This window comes from Triturus cristatus, chromosome 9 (genome assembly GCF_964204655.1).
Source record: "Triturus cristatus chromosome 9, aTriCri1.1, whole genome shotgun sequence".
Lineage (NCBI taxonomy): Eukaryota > Metazoa > Chordata > Amphibia > Caudata > Salamandridae > Triturus > Triturus cristatus.
In genome coordinates this window covers 326,607,944-326,633,479 of record NC_140592.1, presented here as the reverse complement: position 1 = coordinate 326,633,479, position 25,536 = coordinate 326,607,944, and the positions used below count along the sequence as shown (strand labels likewise).

The following is a 25,536-nucleotide window of genomic DNA, read 5'->3' as shown; positions in this document are numbered from 1 at the left end:
ATCAAAAATGTCACCCCTAATGTCGTGCCAGGCCACACAAATCCCCATATATAGCCCAACTGGGGCAAACAAACATGGAACCATCAACCCCCACCCAATATTTGTCTTCAGCCGATTGAAGTGACCCCTGTGGTAATTGCAGCAATCACCAAGCAAGCCAATATGCAGCGTGATCATATAGCCTCCCCCCTTACGCCTGCAATCAGCAACTGACCTATTAGTGCGTGCCCCACTTCAACCTGCAAACATTTGCTTATTTAAGCTATATTCCAGGGTACATTCAGGCCCCACGGCCCTCACTCATCCTTCGCCCCCAAACCCCTCCAGCATCATCCTCCTGCTCAAACAGCATCTCTGGGACCAACTCCATCGATGGGGTGGGCCACTGCAGTGCTGCACCATCTTCCGGGCTCACAGTGTCACCTTCTGCGTCTGGAGATGAGAGCGAGTCCGAGCCCAACCGCAGTGACCCATCGCTCACAACTTTGATTCTTTCATCTGGCATAGCCTCCTTAACAGGTAAAACCCTCTCCGTCCCCACAGCCTGTGTACCTGAGATGGGTCTGGCTCCCCAACTCTACGTTCGTGTCCTAGGTTCCCACGCGGGGAAGCGCATCGCCCCGTATCTCCAGCCAGGAGTCTCGAAGAAGTACGCCTTTCCCTGCAACAGGACCTTAAGCTTTGCAGGATATAGAAGCATGTATCCCAGGTGTAGGTCTCTCAGTTTCCTCTTAACACCTAGGAACGATTTTCGTTGCTCTTGCACATATTTAGTTTAGTCGGGATAGATAACGATTTTGTTATTTTCAAAGTTGAGATCTTGTTGTTCTCTGGCAGCCCACAGAATACAGTCCCTATCCCTGTAGTTCAAGATTTTGGCGATGAATACCCTCTGAGGAGCCGCGGGCGGGGGGTGCCCTGTGTGCCCTTTCAATGACGAACACGTCTAATAACCCCTCAGGGCACAACTGGGACCTGATCCACTGTTCCAGAATCCCTTCTACTGACCTCCCCTCTGCCCTTTCGGGGAAGCCCAGGATGCGAATTTTGCTGCACCGGGCCTGGCCCTCCGCATCTTCTGCACAGCGCTCCAGGGCTTTCGTTGTGGAGGAAAGCTGTGACACTTGCTTTTTTAGGGTGACCACTTCTCCCTTGAGGCCCGAAACATCCTCTTCCACCGCTGTGACCTTGTCCGCCACCATGCGGAGGTCAGCCAGTAGGAGATTAACATCGAAGGAGACGGTATCAATCCGGGACTCTAACGACTTTTTGGGATCCCTGTATAGCTGCCAGTAGTTCCGCTTGCGTTGGCTCTGCGTCTCCACCACCGTCCTCCTCATCAGTGCCTGCTGTTTGTCGCATTGTGCGCTGCGCGGCGTAGTATATTGCTCAATGGTGTTGGGTGCCCCCGCTCGGGCCGCCTTATCCTTACCCATGGTTCCACGCAACCGAGGCCACCCCACGCATGGTCAAGCAGCCTGCTCTCTTTGCCCCGCTAATATGTAACTCGAGGCCCTCTGCTGTTACTGGCGCCCAGCACGCACCCTATCCGCTCTCTTTGCCCCGCTAATATGTAACTCGAGGCCCTTTGCTGTTACTGGCGCCCAGCACGCACCCTATCTTTAAAGGGCACTTTCAGTACAACAGGCCCAAAAGTCACAGCACCTTTTCCACAAAGATCACCCCTAGCCCAGGGTTGGCCCGTGCATGCTATACTCCTTCCCAGAGCGAGCCCACCTTGATTGCGTGCCTCAGACCTGCGTGTGCGTGTGACCTATATTCACTCCAAATCTCAGTCCTCGGCCAGCCTCAATCTTGCTGTTCAGCAGACTTGGCACCTTCAGAAATGTCCTGTACAACCGCCTGCTATGACCAAAAAGGGCTCCTGCAGCTCCACGACACCACAAAGAAGCCCAAACGCCCGTCCATACTGCAAGCTCAGTTCACAATACCTCCACAGGGCACAGTCGAGGCTTCTCTTTTCACAGCCGCCGGTGTGCTAATATGAGATCACCCCCAAGGTGACTAGTTCCAAAAACACCGGGCCCAAGTTGTTCCCGGGGGCCCAACTCCAGAGTCCCTTAAAAGTTCACATCAGGGCAGGCCAGGGCTCAAGGCACGTCTCGCCACGGCTCCCAAAATATCAGCTTTAGGTATTTTGGAAATGTACACATTTACTCCCATATCAGTGTGTCATTTGTAGTAAATAGTCTAACTATAGCTGCAGGGATGCTTGTCAGCATGCAGTGTGCGGCTCAGTTCCTGGATTAAAGAGCATTTAATCTCTTACATAAAGATCTGTCAAGTACAGTTAGGTCAGCAAGAGTCGGTGCTTATTTGCATCCTTCCTCACCGAAGGATCCCAGAGAATCTACCTACCACCTTTCACCTTGGAACCCAAAGCACATCATCTGCTGCGTTACTCAAGGTTCATCCCTCTGCCCTAGTCTGTTCAATGCCTATATGACCACCCTGGCCAAAACCATCAAAACCCATGGACTGAACAGCATATCCTAAGCAGACGACACCCAGCTCACCCTCTCTCTATCAAAGACCCATCCACCATGAAGGCCAACTTCCACCTGTGCATGACCAAAGTCACCCGCTGGATGCAAAACAACTGCCTCAAACTCAACACTGACAAAACAGAAGTACTGATCTTCTGGAACAACACCACCCGGTGGAACGACTCCTGGTGGCCTGCTGAACTAGGACCCTCACCCATACCTACAGACCACGGCTGGCACCTTGCATCATCATGGACAGCAAACTTGCGATGAAAAGCCATATCAATGCAGACTATTCCACCTGCTTCCTCACCATTCGCATCCTCTGAAAGATCTTCAAGTGGCTTCCAGTCACCATCAGAAACACCTTCACTCAAGTCCTCTTCGCCAGCTGCCTGGACTATGGCAATGCACTCTACGCTGGAATCACCACACACCTCCTAAAGAGACTGCAGGCCATCTAGAACTCAGTGGCCAAACTTATCCTTGACCGCCCAAATGGGCCTGCATCACCCCCCACCTCAAGAAACTCCACTGGCTTCCCATCCACAAGAGATGTCAATTCAAGATGCTGATCCACGCTTACAAAGCACTTCAGAATTAGGGACCAGCATACATCAATGACTGCCTTAGCCACCACCAACCCTCTGCCTCTCTCGCCCTAGCTCACACCCCCTACATCTGTCGAAGTAGCAGTGGAGGATGTTCCTTCTCCTACCTCGCCGCAAAGTCCTGGAACAGCCTCCCCTCCAACTCTGGACCTCACTCTCTCTCCAGAAATTCAGAAAGGGACTCAAAACCTGGCTGTTCAACAAATTCCACCTAGCAGGGGGGTTCTCTGCACCTGGACACCCTTGTGGGTTGTTAGCAGCACTCTATAAATCCTGCTTGATTCATTGAATAGTGCCGGACATGGGCTTCTGAGCAGAGATTTGGGCACCGGCATTCATTATTTTACAGATAAAGCACTGGCAAGAGTGACTGAATAGCAGGTTTGCTTCCACTGCAGGGACAATGTGAATGTTTTGTTTAGGTAGTTCCAGGATTTTGTGTCAGGAGAAAGTGGAGGTTTGTCTGGAGAAGACCCAAGGACTGGACAGGGCAGTACAAGTCTGACTTGAGCTACTGGTTACCATGGCTATCATTACAACTTGTCACTCACAACTGTAGAGCGTATGGAATCAGCAGTCCTGAAGTGGTACAGAGGGAAACTCATCATCTGAGCCTGCTGCCTTCTGTTCCAGAAGATGGAGTGTAATATGCAGCAGCACAAGTGAACTACAGCAAAGGAAGTGTCCCATGGAGCTCGATTAAGTACGGTATGAAGTAGAATGCAGAAGCAGATGCAGGGCTTTCTGAGCAGGCCCAACCCGTCTTCTGCTGACCAGCCAATGCCTGGAACTGCTGTTAGGCAGGAGGGTCAAACACTGAAACAAAGGCTTCTGTTACTTTGACTAATTAGTTTATGCAGTGCTTAATTTGTAAAAAAAAAAAAAAAGATAAGTGTCAGAGCTCTCATCTAGAGGCTGCTGCAGCTTGCACCACCCATTGCCCCTGCTATGCTGCCAATGATAGTAACAGCACAGCCAGTTACTAACCATCAGAAGTGTGACAATTCAGACTATTTCAGACCCTCAAAGCTATGAGAATGGCTTGGGCTGCAGGTAATAGTAATTTTTAATGTATATTGAACTAATAATTAACTGTTGTTGTGGTCACCACTAAATTAGCCAGACAGCGCCACATTGTGGCAGACTGTCACAAGCTGGTGTTGAAAAATAAGTGCAGGTACCAAGCACCGGAAACCAACTGCTCAAATTAAGCACTGAGTTTGTGTTGGTGGTTCAAATGGAAATTACGCCACAGAAACTTCAAATTTCTTTTTTTTTTTTACTGTATTTATCATTTTGCATATTGGTTAACAAAACATTTGTATCAGTTACTCAATACGGCAGTACAGCAATTTACAATAAGGACTGGCAGTGTCACACAAAGAAATTTTCCCGTGAGAGTGTCGCACATAAACAGGCAAGAGATAAAGCAGAAGCAAAGTCAAGATACCACAGCCTAACATTTCGGCGGCTAATACCACCTTCGTGTAGCCGTATGTATATGTTGTCGTTTCCAAAGTAGATCAACCCACCCCAGCTGGGACAATCCCATCAGGAGGTTGTGATGACAATACAGAGCTCTCCTCAAGCAGATAATTGTTTAGAGGAGCCCATATGTCCTTGGGCCTTGACGACGGTGGCATCATGGTAGCAAACAAATCACAGTTGGTATTACAATATATGAGAATGTTCAGCCAAGCTTTGGTATTAGGAGCAAATCTATTTCCCCACCGTAATGCCAGTTCTCGTTTAGCTAACAGCAAGGCAATAGCTACAAATCTTCGAACTAGTTTCGGGAAATTACGAACGTATCCCAATAGGGCCACTTCTGGCAGAGGGTCAATCTCAAGGTGAACCATACATGACAATATTGTGTACACTACCTTCCAATATCCCCCCACCTTTATACAGGTCCAGGTCATATGAGCGAAGTCAGCGTGGTGAGCTCCACATTTTGGGCACAAGTGTGGTCGCGAGGGGTCAATGGAGTGGATTTTAGTAGGTGACATGTATGCTCTCCATAAAAATTTAAAATGTATAAGTTTATGTTTACTATTCATAGGGACTTCTTTAGTCTGGGTGCAACAGAAAACCCAGTGCTCGTCCTCTGTTGTGTGACCTAGGCCACATTCCCAGGACTCAAGTATCCTGAGGTCTCTACTTGGGATTGGTGCCATAGATGCTCTATATAATTTGGATATGAGGTGGGCACCATCTTGATTAGCAATCAAAAGTGTCAGGGGTGGAGGGGAGGAGCTTAGCGCTTGACCGAGATGGCCGCGTGAGCTTTGAGCTCCCGCTACCCTCGCGCCCTCCGGCACTCATCCTGTCCTAAATCCTGACTTTCATGCACGGAATCCTGTAGATGAGTCACAGCTGGGGCGATTGACGTTGTCCGGGCCAAGATCGCCCACCGGGGACCGAAGTTGTGCACGGCGGAAGATTGCGGCCTACCTCCGAAGGATGCCAGGGGCTTGCGTTGGCAGGATGCCCGGCCACTAATTGAACAACAGCGGCCTTGGGAGGTGTGAACTGACGGACTGATGCCGTGGCACTTTCACTTTCGCTTTCTCGCCCTTTGTTTGCTCCGGGTTGGGAGTGGGTCATACAGATCCTCTGTTGTCTGGAAGACCTCCACCCGGTCCTGACTGGCTGTTGAAGACCTAGTCGTACCTGTCTCCTCTACCTGAGTGAGGGACGTCCTTTTGCGCCTGACCGTCCTGCTGTCCGAGATGTCGACCAAATCGGAGGCAGACAGGTCGAAGTCTAAGACTACCAGGCGGGGAGGCTATATCCAATCCAACAATATGGATCGCTATGCCCAGCAGAAGGAGTCGCCTGGTGGATCGGGACAGTCGCTGGAAGCACAGAAGGCCGATTCATCCCCAGCCTCGGAGTTATCATTGCAGGATATCAAGGGGGCGATAGATGGGATGCAATCTTCGATTGGGCGACAGTTCGAGACCCTGGCGCACAAGGTGGACATGATTTTGGTCGATGTCAACTTGATTCGCGCGGACCTGGGGAAAACCAATGAACGGGTCAAGTCCTTGGACCTCAAGACTACTGGCCTCGTGGACGATGTCTCGGAACTCCAGGCTGAGGTCCGCAAGCTACGAACCGCAAATGACCTCTCCGCTCGCCGGCTCGAGGACTTTGAAGGTCGGGCCCGGCGCAATAATGTGCGCATTATTGGGGTCCCAGAAACTTCGGAGGAGCTCTCCGTGGACCTCCTCGTCGAGGACCTGGTGGTGAATCATCTTGCGCCGAAGGGCCTCGGCAAGTTTTTCGCGGTGGAGCGGGCTCACCGAGTGCCTGGCGGACGGCCTAAGGTGGGAGCCCCCTCGCGGCCGATTGTCGCCCGGATCTTCCACTTTCGAGATCGGGACGCTATCCTGCAAGCATCGAGGGTGACAGGCCCGGTGCCTTTTCAAAATGCCTCTGTGAGCTTTTACCCTGATTTCACCCAGATGGTGCAGAAACAAAGGCAAGGTTTCCTGGGGGTGAAGCGGCGGCTTAGGGATATGGACCTGAAGTATGCCATGCTTTTTCCCGCTAAGCTGCGTGTGGTATATGAGGATCGGACTTTCTTCTTCGAATCGCCGGACATGGCAGGGGACTGGCTGGATGCACTCCCTCGGCGACAGCCCGGCCGGGACAGCGTGGATGGGGTGGAAGGCGACCGGGACGGACAGAAGTGATACCCTCGGTGCTGGCCTGTTTCGATTCAGCCCTGGACAGTGACTCGCACCTTATGGCAGTAATGGGAGGGCGGCGGGGGGAAGATAGGGGCTCTTTCCTCCCTTGGGGTGCTTTTTGTAGATTTGTTTTTGGTAGGGCGACAGGCACACTGCAAGTTGGGGGGGCTTTGTAAGCTGACACAGGGGTGCAGGGTGGGGGGGGTTTCAGGATGTTGGGGTTGTTGTTTGGGATTGTTGTTTTTTCTTGCAAGGCGTAGCAATGACTGTCAGAATTGTCCGATTGTGGTTCTCTGGGGGGGGGGGGAGGTCTCTTTGTGTTCAGGGATGGGGGATAGGGGCTTAAACGTGCTCAGCTGGAATGTTAATGGCTTAGCGGACCGTATAAAACGTGGGATAGTCCTGCAATTTTTGAAACTGACCTTGCCAGACGTGGTCCTCTTGCAGGAGACCCACCTTATAGGGAATATGTGTTATGCGCTTAACAGAAGGGGCTATAAATTCATTGCTCACTCGGGGTTTTCCTCGGGCTCCAGGGGTGCGGGCATACTTGTCAGAGCTTCCCTACCATTTGAGGTTGACTCCACCATTGCTGATGATAGGGGGTGCTTTGTGGCCGTGTCGGGGAGGTGGGAGGGCAGAACGTTGGTTTTGGTTTTTGTTTATGTTCCTCCGGCCTTGCAGGCCTCCACGTTTGCTGATCTGGGCAAGGCCTTGTTGGAACTCCCCGAAGGGATGCTGGTGGTGGGAGGAGACTTCAATGCGGTTGGTTCTGGAATGCTAGATAGGCACCCGCCCAGAGACACCGGGGGGCTCAGAAGTGGCTTCCCGACTTTATTGATACTTTTGGCTTGGTAGATTGTTGGAGGTTGCGGCACCCCACTCAGCGACAATACACCTTCCACTCCGGGGCCCACGGGTGTCTCTCCCGGATTGATTATCTGCTCACTCTGGCGGCACACGCCTCTTTGGTAACTGAGGTTAGGCACATGGCACGGGGCATATCAGATCATTCACCGGTGTGGGCACGTCTGGACATGGGCCGGGTGGCGGGGGGCAGGGTGGCTCCCGTCAACCCCTGGTACTTTCGGGACCCCAAGCTGCGCAGCGCGTTGCTGAAGACAGTTGACCACTACTTTTGAGAAAACCAGGGCTCAGTTGACTCCGCGGTGTCCTTGTGGGAGGCTTCTAAGGCTGTACTGAGAGGAGAAGCCTTGTCCCTGGTAGTGGCCGCCAAGCGGCGGAGAGATGCCGAGGTGATGCAAGTGGAGGACGAGATAGCGGCTTTAGAGTTGGCCTTGGAAGGGGATGTTGAGACGTCCACGCTGCACAATTTGAGCCTGAAGCAATTGGAGTATAGGGATCTGGTGACAAATGCCTCCAAGACCCTTCACAGGGAGCAGCAGGGGCGGTTGTATGATGTTGGAGATAAGGCCGGGAAATTGCTGGCATGGCTGGACAAAAAGGAGTGTGTTAATCGTGTGGTGCCGGAGTTGTTGACGGATGCGGGAGAGGTTGTCACTGATCCCGACGGTATAGTCCGGTGTTTCTCAGACTATTTTTGTACGGTATATGCCTCGGTCTCGGATAGATCGACTGAGGACTCGTGTGATCTTCTGCGTGACATCGCTCTGCCCTGCCTTTCCGCCATTGATAGGGAGGACCTCGATGGTGATATCACCGTAGACGAAGTGGCAGGTGCTATCCGTGCGTTGCGCTCCGGCAAGGCTTCGGGCCCAAATGGTCTGCCGGTAGAGCTATACAAGCTTTGTCCGGATAAGTTTGCTCCTCACTTGACCGCCATGTTCGTGGAGGCGCGGAGGAACGGGTTTCTTCCGCTCGATCAACAGCTGGCGACGATCGTGGTAATACATAAAGACGGAAAGCCCCGGGATAGGTGTGGCTCCTATCGGCCGATCTCGCTCCTCAACGTCGAGCCGAAAATCCTTGCCAAGATTCTCGCGAACCGCCTGGTCCAGGTACTTGGCGACTTGATCCACCCGGATCAGTCGGGCTTTATCCCGCACCGTAACACTGCAGTAAACCTTAGACGCCTCCACGGAGTGATTGCCAGGACGGGTACGATACGAGAGCCGGCTATTGTGGCGTCCCTTGACGCCACGATGGCCTTTGACACGGTAGAGTGGGCATACTTGTGGGCGGTGCTGGCCAAATTCGGCTTCGGGCCTGGATTCGTGGGGTGGGTGAGGCTGCTCTATGAGGGGCCTCTTGCAAGCGTCGTGGTGAACGGGCGGGCGTCGGCACCTTTCGAGCTCGGGAGAGGCACCCGGTAGGGTTGCCCCCTGTCGCCGTTGCTGTTTGCCCTTGCTCTTGAGCCGTTGGCGGCGTGGATACGGTGGCACCCGGATATACGTGGGCTTCGCTGGTCGCCTGACCACGATGACCGTATTTCACTCTACGCTGATGACATTCTGTTATATCTTGCCTCGCCTAAGAAATCTCTGCTAGTGGTTTGTGACGTCTTGACATCTTTCGGTAGAAACTCGGGCCTAGTCATTAATTGGGGGAAGTCACACTTGTACGTCCTGTGTGGGGATGTCCCGCCTGTTCCGCGTAACTGTTCGATCCAGATAGCTCAGCAGGGCTTTTTGTATTTGGGGATCTATATCTCCACCGACCCCATTTTGCGCTACGAGAAGAACTTGCTCCCTCCCTTGGTGCGTCTGCGGCGGGATGTGGCGGGCTGGCGGCGATTGCCGCTCTCCCTCCTTGGCCGCGCTGCACTGTTTAAAATGATGTCCCTTCCCCGTTTCCTCTATGCCCTGCAGAATACTCTTGACCTGGTCCCGGCCAGCTATTTCCGTGAGATCGAAAGCCACCAGCGCGCGCTATTATGGGACGGGCGTCCGCGTATCGCAGTCGCTAAGTTGACGCTTCCGTGGTACGACGGTGGTATCGCGCTTCCAGACATTCGACGTTATTACTGGGCCACCCAGCTGAGCGCGATTAACCATGGTGTCTATGGTCCGGCGCTCAGCCCTGGCTTCGCCATGGATCGCTGGTTGCTCCGTGGGGGTAATTACCACAGAGCGTTGTATTCGAAATCGTCGGACCTCACCCTCACGGGGCCCACCAGAGTGGCCGTCCATGTGTGGAAGGTGGCGACGGACTCGCTGGGCTGGAGGGGTAAGCTTACCCTTGCCACCCCTCTGTTCGACTCCGAGATTCTGGGGAAGCTTTGGCGCACAAAAGGGTTCGAGAAATGGGATTTGATCGGCATATCCAGGGTTGGAGACCTTTTGGTTAAGGGTAAGATAAAGTCGTTCGAGGAGCTGCAGAAGGAATACGAGCTGGGGAGCACGGAGTTCTTCCGATATGGACAAGTGCGCCACGCCTTGCGGTCAGTCCTTGTGGAGGGGGAGAAGGTGCCCGAGTCCTCCCCGTTGGAAGATCGGATCCTGGATGGTCACATGCCAGAGAGCACGATTTCGCTCATTTATAAGAAGCTTATCAATGTTCGGGCGGATCTTCTCCTAGGGTTGCGCGCCCAATGGATAAGGGACGGCCTTGAACTAGATGATGAGGATTGGCAGTACGCAGTTTCTTCTCCCAAAGAGGTCGCTATCCCCGCGCGCCTGCGGCTGGTGCAGCTAAAAATACTCCACAGGGTCTACGTGACGGGGCCCAGGTTGGTTCACATGGGTTTTTCTGAGGAGGGCCTATGTAAGAGAGGCTGTGGTATGGTGGGTACCTTCCTCCATATTATTTGGGAATGCGGTGCGATTATGGAGTTCTGGATGCAAGTCCATGAGGTGATGGGGGAGGTGACAGGAATTGTTATGCAGCCTGAGGCGCAATGTTGTCTCCTGAATGTCTGGAGCCCTACTGACCACAACGCGGCACAGACTCAGTGGGTGACCCTGGGGAACATGGTAGCCAAGCGCGATATCGCTCGGCTGTGGGGCTCCGATAGGCCGCCCACATTGACAGCGTGGATGGAAAACATGGACTGGAGCATGTTTAGGGAGAAGATAGTGTACTGTGCTCGAGGGCGCCCTCGGAAATGGCATGCTGTGTGGGGGCCATGGAACCAGTACAGAGGGGACATATGCCTGCCCCCCGACCTGGATCCGCCTGAGGAGCAACTTTCCCCTTAGTCCTTTTCCGGCTTTGACTTTCCCGCTGATATGTGATTGTTTCTGGAGTCTCTGCCTTTCCCTCCTTTCCCTTACTATAGATCAGTGCCTGTTGGACGTGATGGGGCTCGTCCCCCCCGATGGGAACCTCTCTTGGTGTTTACAGTACCTTTCGCCTTGCTTGTGTTTAGGGTTGTATTTATGTTTATGCAAAATAGAACCTTTGGCTCTCCTGTCAGTGATATGTGGACGCAAGCATGTGTTGAACTTCTCAAGCTGCCGTACCTCCGGGATGTCGGCTGAATAGCTGTGTCACTGATATAAAATAAAGGTTTTTAAAAAAAAAAAAAAAAAAAAAAAAAAAAGGGTCAGGGGTGGGAAAGAGGCAGGCTCCAGTGGAAACTCAGGTACTCGTGCCCTCAAAGCGCTATGGATTCTGTTGAATATAAAGTGATCCATAAAGGAAGCTTCGCTAAATCTATCCTCCTCAGTGCTTGAAAAGACATGGCCTCCAGGAAATAAATCCCCAGCCGTGTCCATCGCGTATGCACTGAGTGTACGCTGTACAAGCTTTTCTGTTGTAATGGGCAACCATAGGCTGTTGATTGCTGGAAGTTTAGAAGAGTATAGCGTGTGTTGTCCAGTAATCCTCGCTAGTTTCAACCATGCCCAGCTAGTGGTGGATACTGTCTGTATGTCCCGGGAGTCTCTGGGGAACCGTTTCGGTAGTATCATTTTGAGAGGAGTAGGGAATACTAAAGCAGCTTCTGGTCTGGTATAGGGTATTCTGGCATCAGGGTGGTACCAGGAGTGCGCAAAGCTACACTGTTCTACTAAATAATAAATATGGAAGTTGGGAACCCCCAGACAGCCCGTTCATATGGCAAAGTCAGTGTATCCCAGTTGATCCTTGCTCTGCCTCCACCCCATACTAATCTTATCAGGTGGGACCGTAATGTACGAAAGAAACTGTTAGGGAGTGGGATGGGGATATTATGAAAGAGGTATAAAAATTTGGGAAGGAATACCATCTTGATGAGGGCCGCCCTCCCAGCCAGGGATAGGGGAAGTTCTATCCATCGCTCGACCTGTTGTTCCAGCGTGTTAATCGCAGGGCCATAATTTAATAGTATAATCTGGTCAACCACCCTATGCAGCTGTATTCCCAAGTATCTGGTGGAGTCCTCACACCACGCTAAGGGAAAGGCACATTCCCACCTAGTGGTAGATGTTGTCAGCTGGAAGATTTCTGATTTACCCCAATTAACTCCCAAGCCTGAGAACTCCCCAAAACTAATGCCCGCCCTGATTAGCGGGTCAAGGTTCTCCTGAGGGTGTCAGACATACAGAGCAATGTCGTCAGATAAGTAAGGGGCCAGTATTAAATTGGAGCCCCCTGTGTAGATGCCTTTCCTGTAGATGCCTAACCAGGGGATCCAGTGCTATGATAAAAAGTAGCAGAGACAGCGGACAGCCCTGCCTGGTGCAACGGGAAAGCTGAAACTGGGAGGACAGGGTACCATTTAGGCGGAGCCTAGCTGTCGGTGAGGCATAGAGAAGTGCAGTGAGATTTACAAATCCCTTTGGCATGCCCATCCTTTGCATGACTGTAAGGAAAAAAGGCCACTCCAAAGAGCCAAATGCCTTTTCAGCTTTGAGCAATAGTAATACCTCCGCAGCCGTCAGTTCTGGGACTTTCCTGTGAAGGACTGCAAATAACGTAAGGAGGTTTAGGGCAGTAGACCTGTGAGGGACAAATCCCGATTGAGCCTGTGAAATGATCTTTTCTATCAGGAGAGACAATCGAAGTGCTAACATTTTTGCCAGTATCTTGTAGTCAAGATTTAACAAGGACAGTGGTCTGTATGAACCACACAACAGCGGGCCTTTGCTGGGTTTGTGGAGCAATATGATCATGGCTTCCCGCAATGTGGGGGGTAATATCTGCCGTTCAAGGGCCTCATTATATACCTTTAATAAATAGCGAGCAAGAGTGCTTTTGTAGGCCTTATAGAAATTGCAAGTGAAGCCATCAAGGCCATGGGCAGTTGCACCATTGACGGCATCAATGGCACTGATGATTTCGTCTACGGAGAAAGGCTCCGCTAGGAACTGCTGCATGACTTTGTCTAGCCATACCAATGCTATTTCATCCAAATATGCCGTCTGGGCCTCAGCACCGTGTCTTGTCCGTGTTGTATACAGATTTGAATAATAATCCAGGAACGCATCACGGATACCAGGGGTACCAGAAACTATGTCACCCTGCTCTGCGTGGAGACTGGTGATGTACTTGCGTCCCAAAGGAGGCCTTAGGAGACGCCCCAAAGTATGACCCGGTCTCTCCCCTTCTCCATAACGCCGTGCAATGGAGTATTTGTTTAAGAAGTGGGCCTCTTGTACCGCCGCCTCTTTAAAGTCTGCCAATAGCACCAGACATCGAGCACCTGTATCCTGGTCGGGGTTCCTGGCCTGTTCTTGGTCCAATAAGCTTCCCTGGTATTCAATATTTGTGAGTGTGCGTAGTAAGTCCCTTAGCACCCCGGCGTGCTTCTAGATGCAGACCCACCTAGCAAAGACCTTAAACGCCTCCCAGAGTGTGGCCTAGGACTGAACTGACCCAACGTTCAACTCAAAATATTCATCGATTGCCTCCTGCAATTCAGCACGGAAGACCTCGTCCTGTAAGGCTTGACTTAGGAAACGCCAATGCCTTTCGAGACCCTCCGGACGTGGGACTCTAAGTGTCATTACCACTGGGAAGTGGTATAAAAACTTCAAATTTAAGTAAATAGAGGGTTGTTATGTGGAATTAAAAAAAATAGGTGAGTTAAAATGGAGATGCCAGTTGCTGCAGCATCTGTGATATCGTGTAATATCGTGAGAAGAGTAATGGAGAGTTGTGGTTGTGCTTCTCACTATTACAGGTGATTTTCAGTATTTTTAAAGTTTTTTCAGAGTTGCATCTTCTCAGTACTTTTCATACACACTTTAAATAAGTTTTTCGTGACAAAATATCTATGCACATTTTGGAGTTGATGCTACATTGTTTCCAGGCTTGAGAGCAGAACTGGGACTTGAGCCTGGGCCTGCAGTCCATCCGGATGGTCCTTACGAGCAGCTGCCCACAGCTGCTGGCAGTGCAAAAGGGCTGAGTGCAGTGCACAACAAGGACCGAGTGCAGTGCTGGGCCTTTGGCTCTCCAGTGCACTCCACCCACTTGGCCTCATTAGTGGCCACCCTATGCAAGATTACTAGCCGTGAGCACCTCGGTTGAGGATTGCTAGCAATAATGTAAAAAAGGCTTAGTCGGTTTGGAATACCTCTACAAAAGGTATACATAACAGCAACAGCTGCAAGTGGAGAAGTGTAGCTCACTGGTTAGAGGAGGCATACCCTGAAGCAGAGGTCAGACCTGGGACCAGGGTTCAATTCCCAACGCGGCAGGGTCCGGAGCCCAATTGTCCACGGACTCGATAATTCTCGCTTCGGTGCCCACTCTAAGCATGAGTTCACACTATGCAGCTCTGGGCAACAAGCTTGCTTAATCTCCACAACGGCCCCCCGCGGCGGGATGCCTGGCTTTCACCTTGGGGATGCCCAGTATGGGTTATCTCACAGGGAAGAACCAGGACGGGTTCCCAATGCAAGCGCCAAGATGCCCAAGGGTAAGTTGAGCGCTATATAAGAACACATAATAATAATAATGCCCCCTAGCACAAAGGGAATCATGTTAGTAATAGGACTCCCAAAGCTCCATGATTTATCATTCAAATATTAGCTTTAAATAAGTTTATTTTTGAAATATGGGTTTTGAAAACACACAGATTTTTGCCTCAAATACACACTTTTCAATTTTGGTATACACAAATTAATTCAACCAAGCAACAGCTTCTAAATGTTAGTATGCTGGGCTGCACACAGGAGAGCTACTCACAGGTAGTTGGAGAGCTGCCAGTAGGTCACCAGCTACTTTTTGGAGAAGCCTGGTTTAAAGCACCACCGACTCTGACTGGGAGGACATACTTTTGTGTGAAATGGATATCTGTTGATTGCAGTATCAGTGAGTGTGCATCACCACTCTCATTTTCTGCCATTTACGAGTTACCTGCCCGCTGCACCTGCCACCCAGAGAGCCCTCCTACATGTCTCGTAAATTACCCCACAACAAGTGTTTGGGGGAAGGGCAGAACACGTACCTCGGTTATGGTCTGAGAATATCTCAAAATATTTAGGAGGCCAGGTGCATGAAGCTATGCTAATGTAAGACTCCAGATAAGCTATAAAGAGGAAGTATGTAAAGGCAAATGCAATGGATTCTTATTCAGTTTCATGTCTCATGTGTCTTTTTCCTATGTAGTGTTCGGCGGTCTCCCCAGGACTGTCCTTGTTGCAGAGAACAGCGGCCCAGGCACAGAAGTGGTCATCTTCTCCCTACAGAACTGCATCATCGCCAATCCCACAGTCACCATCAATGGTGTTACGCCCGCCTGCACATACTTCAATCCTCCTGCAGTGAGTAACGCAGGACTTCTTACGTTTACTGTACAGGTGAGTCAAGAGCAGTGCTTAATTTGTGCCAGTGTGTGGGGACAAGGGCTTATTTTTCAGCATCAGGCGTGAACCCAGAGTAAGGGAGAAAGGCAGAAAATGGAGAAAGAAAGAGGAAGAGAAAGACAGAAAAACATTGACAGAGAAAGCAGGGAGGAAAATGAAACTTCAAGAGTGAAATAAAGGTTAAGAACAGTTGATGCAAACACAGTATTAATTCAAATGAATAGGATTAGAAGAATTCTTACCTAGAGGTGTTTTCAGCTTTTGCCTTAATAATAATCATAGCAATCACTATATTATTATTAGCATAAGTAGTAACAGTGGTAGTAGTTGTAATAGTAGTACTAACATTGCCTTACCTTTGTGTTTTACTTCAGTTCTGCCAAAATAGTGTTTGTTTTTGTTTGTGAGAATCTTTGGTTCCTATATTTAAAGGAGCGGCTGGTAAGTATTTGCACCGGTCGGGTGGGCAACTAAGTTGTAGGTGGGTGGGTGGGTGCGTGCGTGCATGCAGGCATGGCAAGTGGCAAATAATGAAAAATAAGGGGGCATATTATCAAGCACGGCATTAACATTATCGCCGCTTTAGCGGCAGAAAACTGCCGCTGAAGCGGCGATAATGGGCTTGATAATATGCCCATGAGAATTCCCATAGAAACCCATGTTGACACCAGAACATGGGCTTCTATGGGAATTCTCAAGGGCATATTATCAAGCCCATTATCGCCGCTTTAGCGGCAGTTTTCTGCCGCTAAAGTGGCGATAATGTTAACGCCGTTTCTTGATAATATGCCCCAAAGTCACTTACCTTGTGTGCTGCACGTCCTCTTTCCTCCTCAGTCTCTCCTCTACCAGCTCAGCGGGCTCCAGCCTCCAGGAAACTCCACTAACCAATCCTGGCGCCACTCTCACCAGCATAAAAGCAGCACAAGGATTGGATGGAGCATCCTGGCTGGATGTTCCCTCAGGCCCTTTAGGCCTGTGCTTGGTCTCCACCCAGCTGTCTAAGATAGATGAGTGGAGAGCTGCAAAGTGCGCATGTCTCTTTGACCGGCTCAAGAGAGTGGCCAAATTGACATGCGTACTTTGGAGGGTCCATCTTGCTCCTCCAGTCTTCTATGCCGTCAATCGGCAGTAGAGGGGGACACGCACCCATTTATCCCGGCTGGAGGCTGCCCACCGCGGACAGGGAGTAACTCCCTCTTACGAAGAAACAGTCGCTGGCTTGATGTACTGCTTGCAAATATACATTACCTCAACATTGGATGTGGTTCGGAAGCTACATCCAGGATTTCAAATCCATAACATGTACAATTGTTTCACATAATAGACGGATATTGATAGGCAAAGCCTTCGTGTGATTATTACAATGTAACTAATAATAAAATTGCATTGCTTCATACAGCTTTTCTGCTTTTCACAATTGCTTTAAATAACAATGGTTCATGGTGCTGTTTCATGGAAAGACAGGCGCAAATATGTTTACTTTTGTTATGAATGGTATAAAGAATGGCTGTTATTGGCCAGTTTGGGGAGAGGGCAAAGCACATACTATGCACAACCACAAAAGTATTAACTTTGGGTATAGTCACAAACATTAGTGATGCATTGCCCACACTTATCCATACCTTTAAACTTACATAGAAATGAAGCAGGTACAAGCTGCTAAAGCAGTATGGGATACATCTTGCACTGCTGACACTTTTGCAGGGTTCTATGGGAAGGAAGATAATCAAAAGAAAAACACGTTTTCATGGGAAGAAATAAGAAAATAAATGATTGTGGAATGGCACTGTAAACCCCAGGCTAATCAAATCCGAGTTTTACCTGGTATACAACGGAGGCTTTTGTGAAAAAGGTAAATGTTGGAAATCTCTTTAGGTTGTGAGCCTTACATCTACGACTGCAGGGTTTTCAATTTTTTAACAATCAGATGCTTTGAATTTTTTTTTTTGTTTAAACATTTTCTCTTTATTTGCATTCATCTGCATCATAACATCTTCATATTGGAACATACATCACATAGTTACTAACTGCCCACTGCCCACTAAATTCAGAGTTGTTATCTTTTCCAAACACAGTCTTACATATTGTTATCTGGGCAGCCATTTACGGTTCCTCATGGCAGTTCAGCAAGTACTTCATACTAGTGCCAATGTTACTCAACCCCCCCCCCCAACAACAGAGCTGCTTCCCTCCCCCACCCCTATCCCACCCTCCAGTGTGCTCCACTTCAATGCACAATTTCCAGTGTGATCTGATCTGTAGGTATTATGTCTAAAATATGCCATCTCTGTGGGATGACCTCCATCCCCCTATTGTCTGCCACTCTCCCTGTCTATAACGTGTCCAATCCTCACGTCGTCCCCCCCCCCCCCCATCCCCCGTGGTCAGCAGTCTAGAGGAGATCAGATGCTTTTAATTATCCAGTCAAGTCCAGGGATGGCATAGCACAACAGGCCGTCACCAATAAAACTCGCTCGGGCAGATTTATGATGACTGGCGCATCCCTGCATATCAGCAGGGATGCGCCAGTTATTATGCGCCACTGCTGCGCCACCATGGATGCGCCGCATTTATAATGCGGCGCACCATGGGGCAAAAACGGCACAGATGCGTGACGCATCTGTGCCGAAAAGTGGCGCATTGCTGGAGTTGCGTCGCAAGCGCGACGCAGCTCCAGCAATGATCTGGGGGGGCCCTATCTTTACAATGCTGCGTCAATCCTTACGCCTGCTTCAAGCAGGCGCAGGGTTTTGACGCAGCATGGGCCTAAAAGTGACTGAGTGAAATCTTGTAGATTTCACTCAGCCACTTTTAGGAGGCGTTCCTGCGCCGGAACGCCCCCACCTGCCCTGCAACGCCTACATGTGGTGCAGGGCTTTACAACGTGACGCATCTCCCAGATGCATCACGTTGTAAATAGCCCGCACCATGGCGCAGGAGTTGCGCCGCTGATGCGTCACAAAAGTGACGCAACGGCGGTGCAAAAGTGGCACAAGTGCAATATAAATCTGCCCCAATGTGTGAGGAGAAGTGTTACTGATATAAAGGAGTTTCTCATAATGTGAGCTCACTATACGGGGGAGGTTGAGCCGAATCTTTGTCAGTGGCCACAGGGGCTGGGGACACAGACACATAGCTCTTCGCTCTAAAGATGTGATGCCAAGTGGATTTGTAGAGGAGTAAACAGCTTTGTTTACTGACTAGATTTTTAGTAGGGAGCTAAGGTTTTTCAACAATAAACACTTCATCAATTTGGATATATATAAAAAAGGAAACTGTTACCACTACAACTTTGGGGATGGAACACTTGATGAATGGCACATAGATTTGGAACATTTCACAAATGCCAAAAAACATGAGGTCTGACTCCCAGTGTTAAATGAGGCGTTGCATTGTTATTTGGTTTACTGACGTTTTCGTTTGTTGCAGATCACGCTTAGCAGTACCACTGCCCTGGACTTCGAATTGGTGAATCAATACCAGCTTAACATCGAAGCAAACTGCGGAGCAGGGGTCATAATACAGGGACTACTCACTGTACAAGTCACTGATGTCGATGAGCCCCCGCAGTGTGAGGAGAAATTTACAAGCATAGGTGAGGCTAGAAGAAGGGAAGGGGGGGATGGGTGAACCTCATGACTATGCCTTGACCCCCATTAGAAATCTAGTATTGTTGGGGTGATCTGTTCACAGACGTCCTCAATATATATGTTTGATACACATTTTAAAAGTGAATCCATGATCACACATCTAAAAAAATGTAGCCACAGAAGTATCTAACTGCTTTTTTGATGTGTTTAATTTTGCACTTGATATTCTATTTTTATCCTTCAAGTTTGCAAACATTCTCTCTTTTCCATATGAAAGAGCTGTGCACCAAGGATTTAAGTAGTTTGTGGAAAAAGGTAGTGGTGTGACCATGTATTATAAGGAATAAAGTACCCCCTGCGGTACATGATAAGCATATTACATGTCACCTCAGGGTTCCTTAACCCCATAAAGGAATGCGGTCTTTGGCCTTGTTTCTCATATGGTCATGGAACTCCTTGGTGACTTGTAACATCCATATGATGTATGGCAGGGTGCTCTTTATCCCATATAATTAACATAAACAAGAAATAATATGCAAAACTGTGACCTTTTCTGCAACCCATCGACCACAACCCCCAACTATCTGCTCACCAGATGGCAACAACTCAGCTCACCAACAGCAAGCACCCTGATCAACAATATCCATTCAGGAGCAACCACTAACCCATGCCCTAATCGACTCTTCAACCTTGGAAGCAACGAAAACAGCCTCCAGCTCATCACCATTCTCAAAGCCTCCATAACCACAGCCCCATTGTCAGACACATGGAAGCATGCAGAGATTAGGCTTCTCCTCAAGAAACCTTGGCAGACCCCAGAGCACTACAGAACTATCGTCCCATCTCCCTTGTGCCGTTCCCTACCAAAGTCCTAGAGAAGGTCATCAACCTCCAACTCACCGATCATCTGGAAAGAAATAACCTGCTGGACCCATCCCAATCAGGCTTCAGAGCCAACCACAGCAATGAGGCAGCCCTGAAGGCAGCAAAAGATGACATCCGAGCCCTACTTGACAAAGGAGAATCAGCTGCCCTCATTCTCCTGGATCTCTCCGCAGTGTTCAACACCATCTCCCACCACACACTCATCAACCGACTACGCCAGATTGGAATCACAAATGATGCACTCATATGGATGGCCTCCTTCCTCACGTGATGCACCCAGGGAGTCTGCCCCCGCCATTCATCTCGCAATCAAAGCACACCATCTGTGCAGTACGCCAAGGCTCATCTCTCAGCCCTACCCTCTTCAACATCTGCATGACTTCTCAACCAGACATCGTCCGATTGCACAATATCAACATTATCTCCTAAGCTGACGACACTCAGCCCATCCTCTCTCTCTCTCTCAACGAACCCTGCCTTGACGAACACCAACTTCCACAACAGCATGAAGAACGTCATGACATAGATGAAAGACAACTCCCTGAACTCAACACGGACAAAATGGTAGTCTTTATCTTCGGCAGACACACCACCCTCTAGAACAACTCCTGGTGGCCCGCGGACCTCAGACCCACCCCCACGGCAAAAGACTAAACCTGCAACCTCGGCATCATACAGGACAGCGAACTCTCCATGAAATGACAGGTCAATGCCGTCACCTCACTTCCCACTTCGCGGCCAAAGCCTGGAAGAACCTCCTCCTCCACATCCTCACATCTCCCTTGTTGAACCACTTCAGGAAGAAACTCAAGACCTGGTTCTTCGAATGATACCTGCAGCACAGTGCCTAGATACCCCCAGCGTGATTAGTCACGCTCTATAAATATCACTTGATTGATTGAAAATGAAATAGTAGTAGCAATGTCACATGGGTATCATTAGCCAAACATGAAATATGCATTTAGTACCAAAACTTGATAAGATAAACATTTATTTAACTGTATTGTGACTATAGCAATGGAAGTCTTCAATAACATTTAACCCACCTATCCAGAATATTACAAATCAAGTAAAACATTAACCCCTTCCATGCGCATGACGGAATCACGCCGTTATGAGCCACGGGCGGCGTGTGCTCATGACGGCGTGGTTCCGTCATCCTGTGGCCGCTCAGCCCACGCGGCACTGATTCCACGCCTGTGCGGTCGAAATAATGAGTGGGCGGAGTCGTGACGGAACCACGCCGTCATGAGCACAGCTTGCCCTGTGACTCATGACGGTGTGGTTCCGTCACGAGCATGGCGCCGCCACGCTCACCCCGCACCCCCCCCCCCCCCAGCGCCGCGGCGGAATTCGCACCGCGGCGAAGGAGTTAAAGGATCTTCTATTAGATTTTCAGGTAGTGATTTCACATCCTGATACCGAGAGTGCAAAACTACTGGGGGTAACAGGGGAAAATCTGATGTTACCTTGAGAACTGAGGAATTGACAGGAGAATCAGTAATTTATGGTGCTAATATCCCAATTATTTTGATTCATCTCCCACTTTTTCACCAGGAGATTTTGACTGCTTTCAGCAGGTTAGTCCAGGCGGTGAAACATAAAAGATCCGCAGAGTTCCAGGGTTTATTCAATCAATCAGTGTGAGAAGCTGGCTTAGTATATGGTGCACTCTTATGTAAGTGGGCACCCTGCACTAATCCAGACAACCCTTATGGTGATTTTATTGGTCTTCGACAACCTTAGAAAGCCCTCTAAGTGGTAGCTGTGGAGAGCAGCTTTCAGGCTTAGTCCAGAAGGAGTGTAAAGCGGCTTTTTTTTACCAGAGCATAATCTTTTTGGTCAAGATTGAGTGAAAAAGAAACACACAGTGTATTTATGAAAATATGTATTTATTATAAGACACTCACTAACACATACAAATATCTCCTACCCGGAGATATGCGCAATGCACACAATACTTTGCAAATAAACAGGTAAGTAGCAGGAATACACAGTGGTCGACAGGGGATACCAAACCATATTCTAAAATTGTGGTATGCGAATCACGACTCAAGTCAAGACTATACCCAGAAGATGTAGAAGTGCTGGGGACCCAAGGAACCACCTTAGGTAAGTAAACAGGAACCCCACGGAGGCCGTGTGCAGAGTGGGAACACGACCACGGCTCAATATAAGTCAATGGGTAAGTCGCAGTTGCAATTTTAAAGAAGAAGGACCCTTCCCAGTGGACCCTGAAGAAACCCAGTGAAAGACATAGGTTGGAGAGCCGCCCCACCCATGGATACCCTAGGAACCAGGATACCTACACCAGGGAAGCCTGGTGCATAGGTGTGAAGTGGCGTTGGAAACCACAGCCGAACTCAATGAGAACTTCAGGAAGATGCCGCTGCTGGAGAAGGTGAAAGTGTCGGTGGAATCCAAAGGTGGATTCAAGATGAGAAGTACCTGCAAGCAGAGGGTGCAGAGTCTATGCCACTCAGTAGTGACCAGGGGGCACCGAAAACGAATGCCCACGATGTTGGGTGTTGGACGAGAACTGACAGTGACCTTGAAGCTGCAGCTGCGCAGACCAGGCGACGCTGTGGAAGACCAGGAGACATTCACATGCTGTCCCATGTCGGATGTAAAGAGTTGAGGGGTCGGTGTCCGTCAGGAGTACCAACAAGCCTTGGCAACTGCAACCAACGTAGCAAGCGAAAAAGGTTCGGGATCAGGACCAGCAAGGTCCAGGTAACTCGCCACAAACAGGGTAGTCAGAGCAGGGCCCGAGCAATCACGGGAGCCCACTGATTTTGAAGAAGACCCTCAAGAGGACCCACAGGCCAGAGGCACTGGAGTCGCAAGAGGACCTTGAGCAGCTCACTAAAGATGCAAGCCCACGATGCAAGTGATGCAGTGAGGACAAAGATCTTGGTCACAGTAGATACTTGCAGTAGTGATATCAAACCTTACATGAAATAATAACAAAGGCAGGAATAGCTCTCTGGTCCTATGGCACTGACATCTCAATTATGTCTCCCGAACTCAGCGTGAACTAGCTCAAACATCAGCTTTAAATTTATTTTGCAAATGTAGTCACTTTATTCAAAACATCAGTTTGCTATCTTCTGAAAATACATACATTGCACCATGACTTAGAAAATTTTCATTCACATGTCATCATTAATTCTTCCAAACTGGAACTGGTCGGTGTCACTATTATAGCTTCATTAAGATGAAAACCAAGGGCTGTGAGAAGTTACACCCTAACATGTGCGGTGTACTGCCCTAGAGAGCTGGCTGCATGATCTTGCTCAAATGTGAACATGCCCTAAACGTCCCATAACTAGGCTGTAACCTGTCAGGGGATGCTTGTGTTACCTTTTGGAAATGGCCTCACCTGGCAGTTAGTTTAAGATAGATAGTTCCACTGAGGAGCAGGACCCGTGCTATTTTCCACAAAGCAGGCCCCTGTCTAAAGTGGCACAGTGGGTGCAAAACAATAGATTTGGATGCTACCCAGAGCCCCTCAGTGCATCAGGCAGGATTGATTGCCAGTTGTTGTGCTAAAAAGGCTTCATCAATTTGGAATGCCTCTGCATGGGTAATGCATAACAGCTATACCTGCAATACCCCTTGCACCAAGGTTATAAGAATAATGTCTCCACAGTGCTGCATGATTTATCACTCAAATATATCAGCATTAAATATACTTTGGAGATTCAGCCATTTTCTGTAAACACCAGCTTATGAGTTCTGAAAATACATTTTCATCTCGAATATTTGTTTTTCTGTTTTGGTATACATGTAGCAAAAGCCTCTAATTTAGCAGGCTGGGCTGCACACAGGAAAGCTACTAACAGTTAGCTAGAAAGCCACTCATTAGAGAAACCTGGGTAAGACTATTTGCAAGCATTCTTCACATCACCTTTTGTGTGCTGAAGTTCACGTTTCCATACATCCCTTATGGTTTAGTTTTTAGAATGACTGAATATGCTTTCAATCCTGTTCCCTATGGGGCAACAATTATGCATACATCCTGCTCGTAAGGAGAATTGTGATCTAGGTGGTCTATGTTGTGTTGTTCAGAATGCTGCACATTACATTATGCATGTTTAGATATGTTTTTGCTCTAGGTTGGTATTCCTATGTGGCAACAAATCTCCCTGTTGTTGTATTTGAGAGACAGGGAGATGTTGTGTTTTCTTCTGCTTCAATTTTCATTGACTTTCCATTCTCATTTTTTTAAACCCAGTTGGTGAGACGGTGCAGGTTCTTGAAAATGTATCACCTTTGATTCCCATTTACAATGTGGTTATACAAGGCCCAGTGTCTGGAATCCTGACTGTGAGTATAAAGTATGATGCATATTTATTTCATTATTTTGAGTACCATATTTGCATGCCTTACACCAACTTCAAAGCACACAGGATATATATTGCAATGGAAATCAGATCTGCAAAAAAATGTCATACTCTATTTTAAAGCAAGGACCCAGTAGTAACTACAGATTTGTAACATTATCATTTTGTCCACACAGTGTTGCAAGATGTACACATATTGTAATTTGTGAAATTTGCAGATTATGTTAACTTGCTAAACAGTGCTTGTCGGCAAAAGTTCCAATATATAACATTTTGAAAAAGAATTTGCCCACAAAACGTTCCTTGAGAAAGACTACTCATTTTTTTAAATGCAACATTCGTGTATTGCAACCAGCCTGCATTGTTTTGAAAATACATCACAAAGTATGAAAGGGAAAACATTTGCAAGTTAATTTGCACATCCCTAAGGATACTATGACAAGAAGGACAGCATACATGAATGACATCAATAATGCAGTGGAAATAAGAATAAGGACTATCAGAAATTGCATAAACAATCTTTGGACAATTAAATATGTTCATAGAAGATTTGCGGGTAAATTGGTTACCCAACAGCAAAAGCCAATTAAGGATAGTGCACAGCTAGTATATCGAGGTTTTAACAAAGGTTACAGGAACGTTATAGTTAGGCTCAGGTTTCACTCATACAAAACAAGTAAAATTCAGCAGTTATAGTTAGCTGAGCTATGCACTGCTTATGACCTCACATATTACATCACTCATGACATGGTCAGTGACATCACTGATGATATCATTAAGTGAGTGTAAGTGTTTTCATGAGTTTATGGGTGTTAAACATATATACTAACCTACTACAAAAGTTAAATTAGTATACTAGGTGAACTACTACTGATGTGCCGATTCCGATCTGGGTCGGAAAGCACTCCGACTGAGCCGGATCCGGAGTGTTTTCCGACCGAGCCGGAGTGCTGCAGACCGACCGAGCGAGTACGATGCGGCCGTATGCTGTCGGACTCGGTTCGGTCGGACTCCCATAGAAGTCAATGGGAGCCGGTCGAACGATGCGTACATGGGCTCCCATTGACTTAATGGGTACGTCGCGGACAAGTGCGCCCCCTACAGTGAGTACGCATCGGTGCCATCCGCACCGTACATGCCTGTGTTGGGGGGACCCTTGGGTCTCCCCCTGTGTCCGACTCGTAGGGCTGCGGGTGACAAGGGGTCCGACGCGGACCCCCAAAGGCAACCACCAAGACGATT

The 25,536-nt window shown here is 48.8% G+C and overlaps 1 protein-coding gene across 2 annotated transcripts in view; it reads left to right on the top strand.

Moving 5' to 3' along the window:
• CDHR4 (cadherin related family member 4) overlaps window positions 1-25,536 on the top strand; it is a 392,851-nt gene that overhangs the window by 28,272 nt on the left and 339,043 nt on the right. For both annotated transcript variants that reach the window (XM_085625056.1, XM_085625057.1), the window contains exons 2-4: window positions 15,274-15,464; window positions 18,903-19,068; window positions 24,186-24,277. In XM_085625056.1, the coding sequence (XP_085481182.1) occupies window positions 15,274-15,464; window positions 18,903-19,068; window positions 24,186-24,277 (449 nt within the window). The remainder of the gene's footprint in view (window positions 1-15,273; window positions 15,465-18,902; window positions 19,069-24,185; window positions 24,278-25,536) is intronic.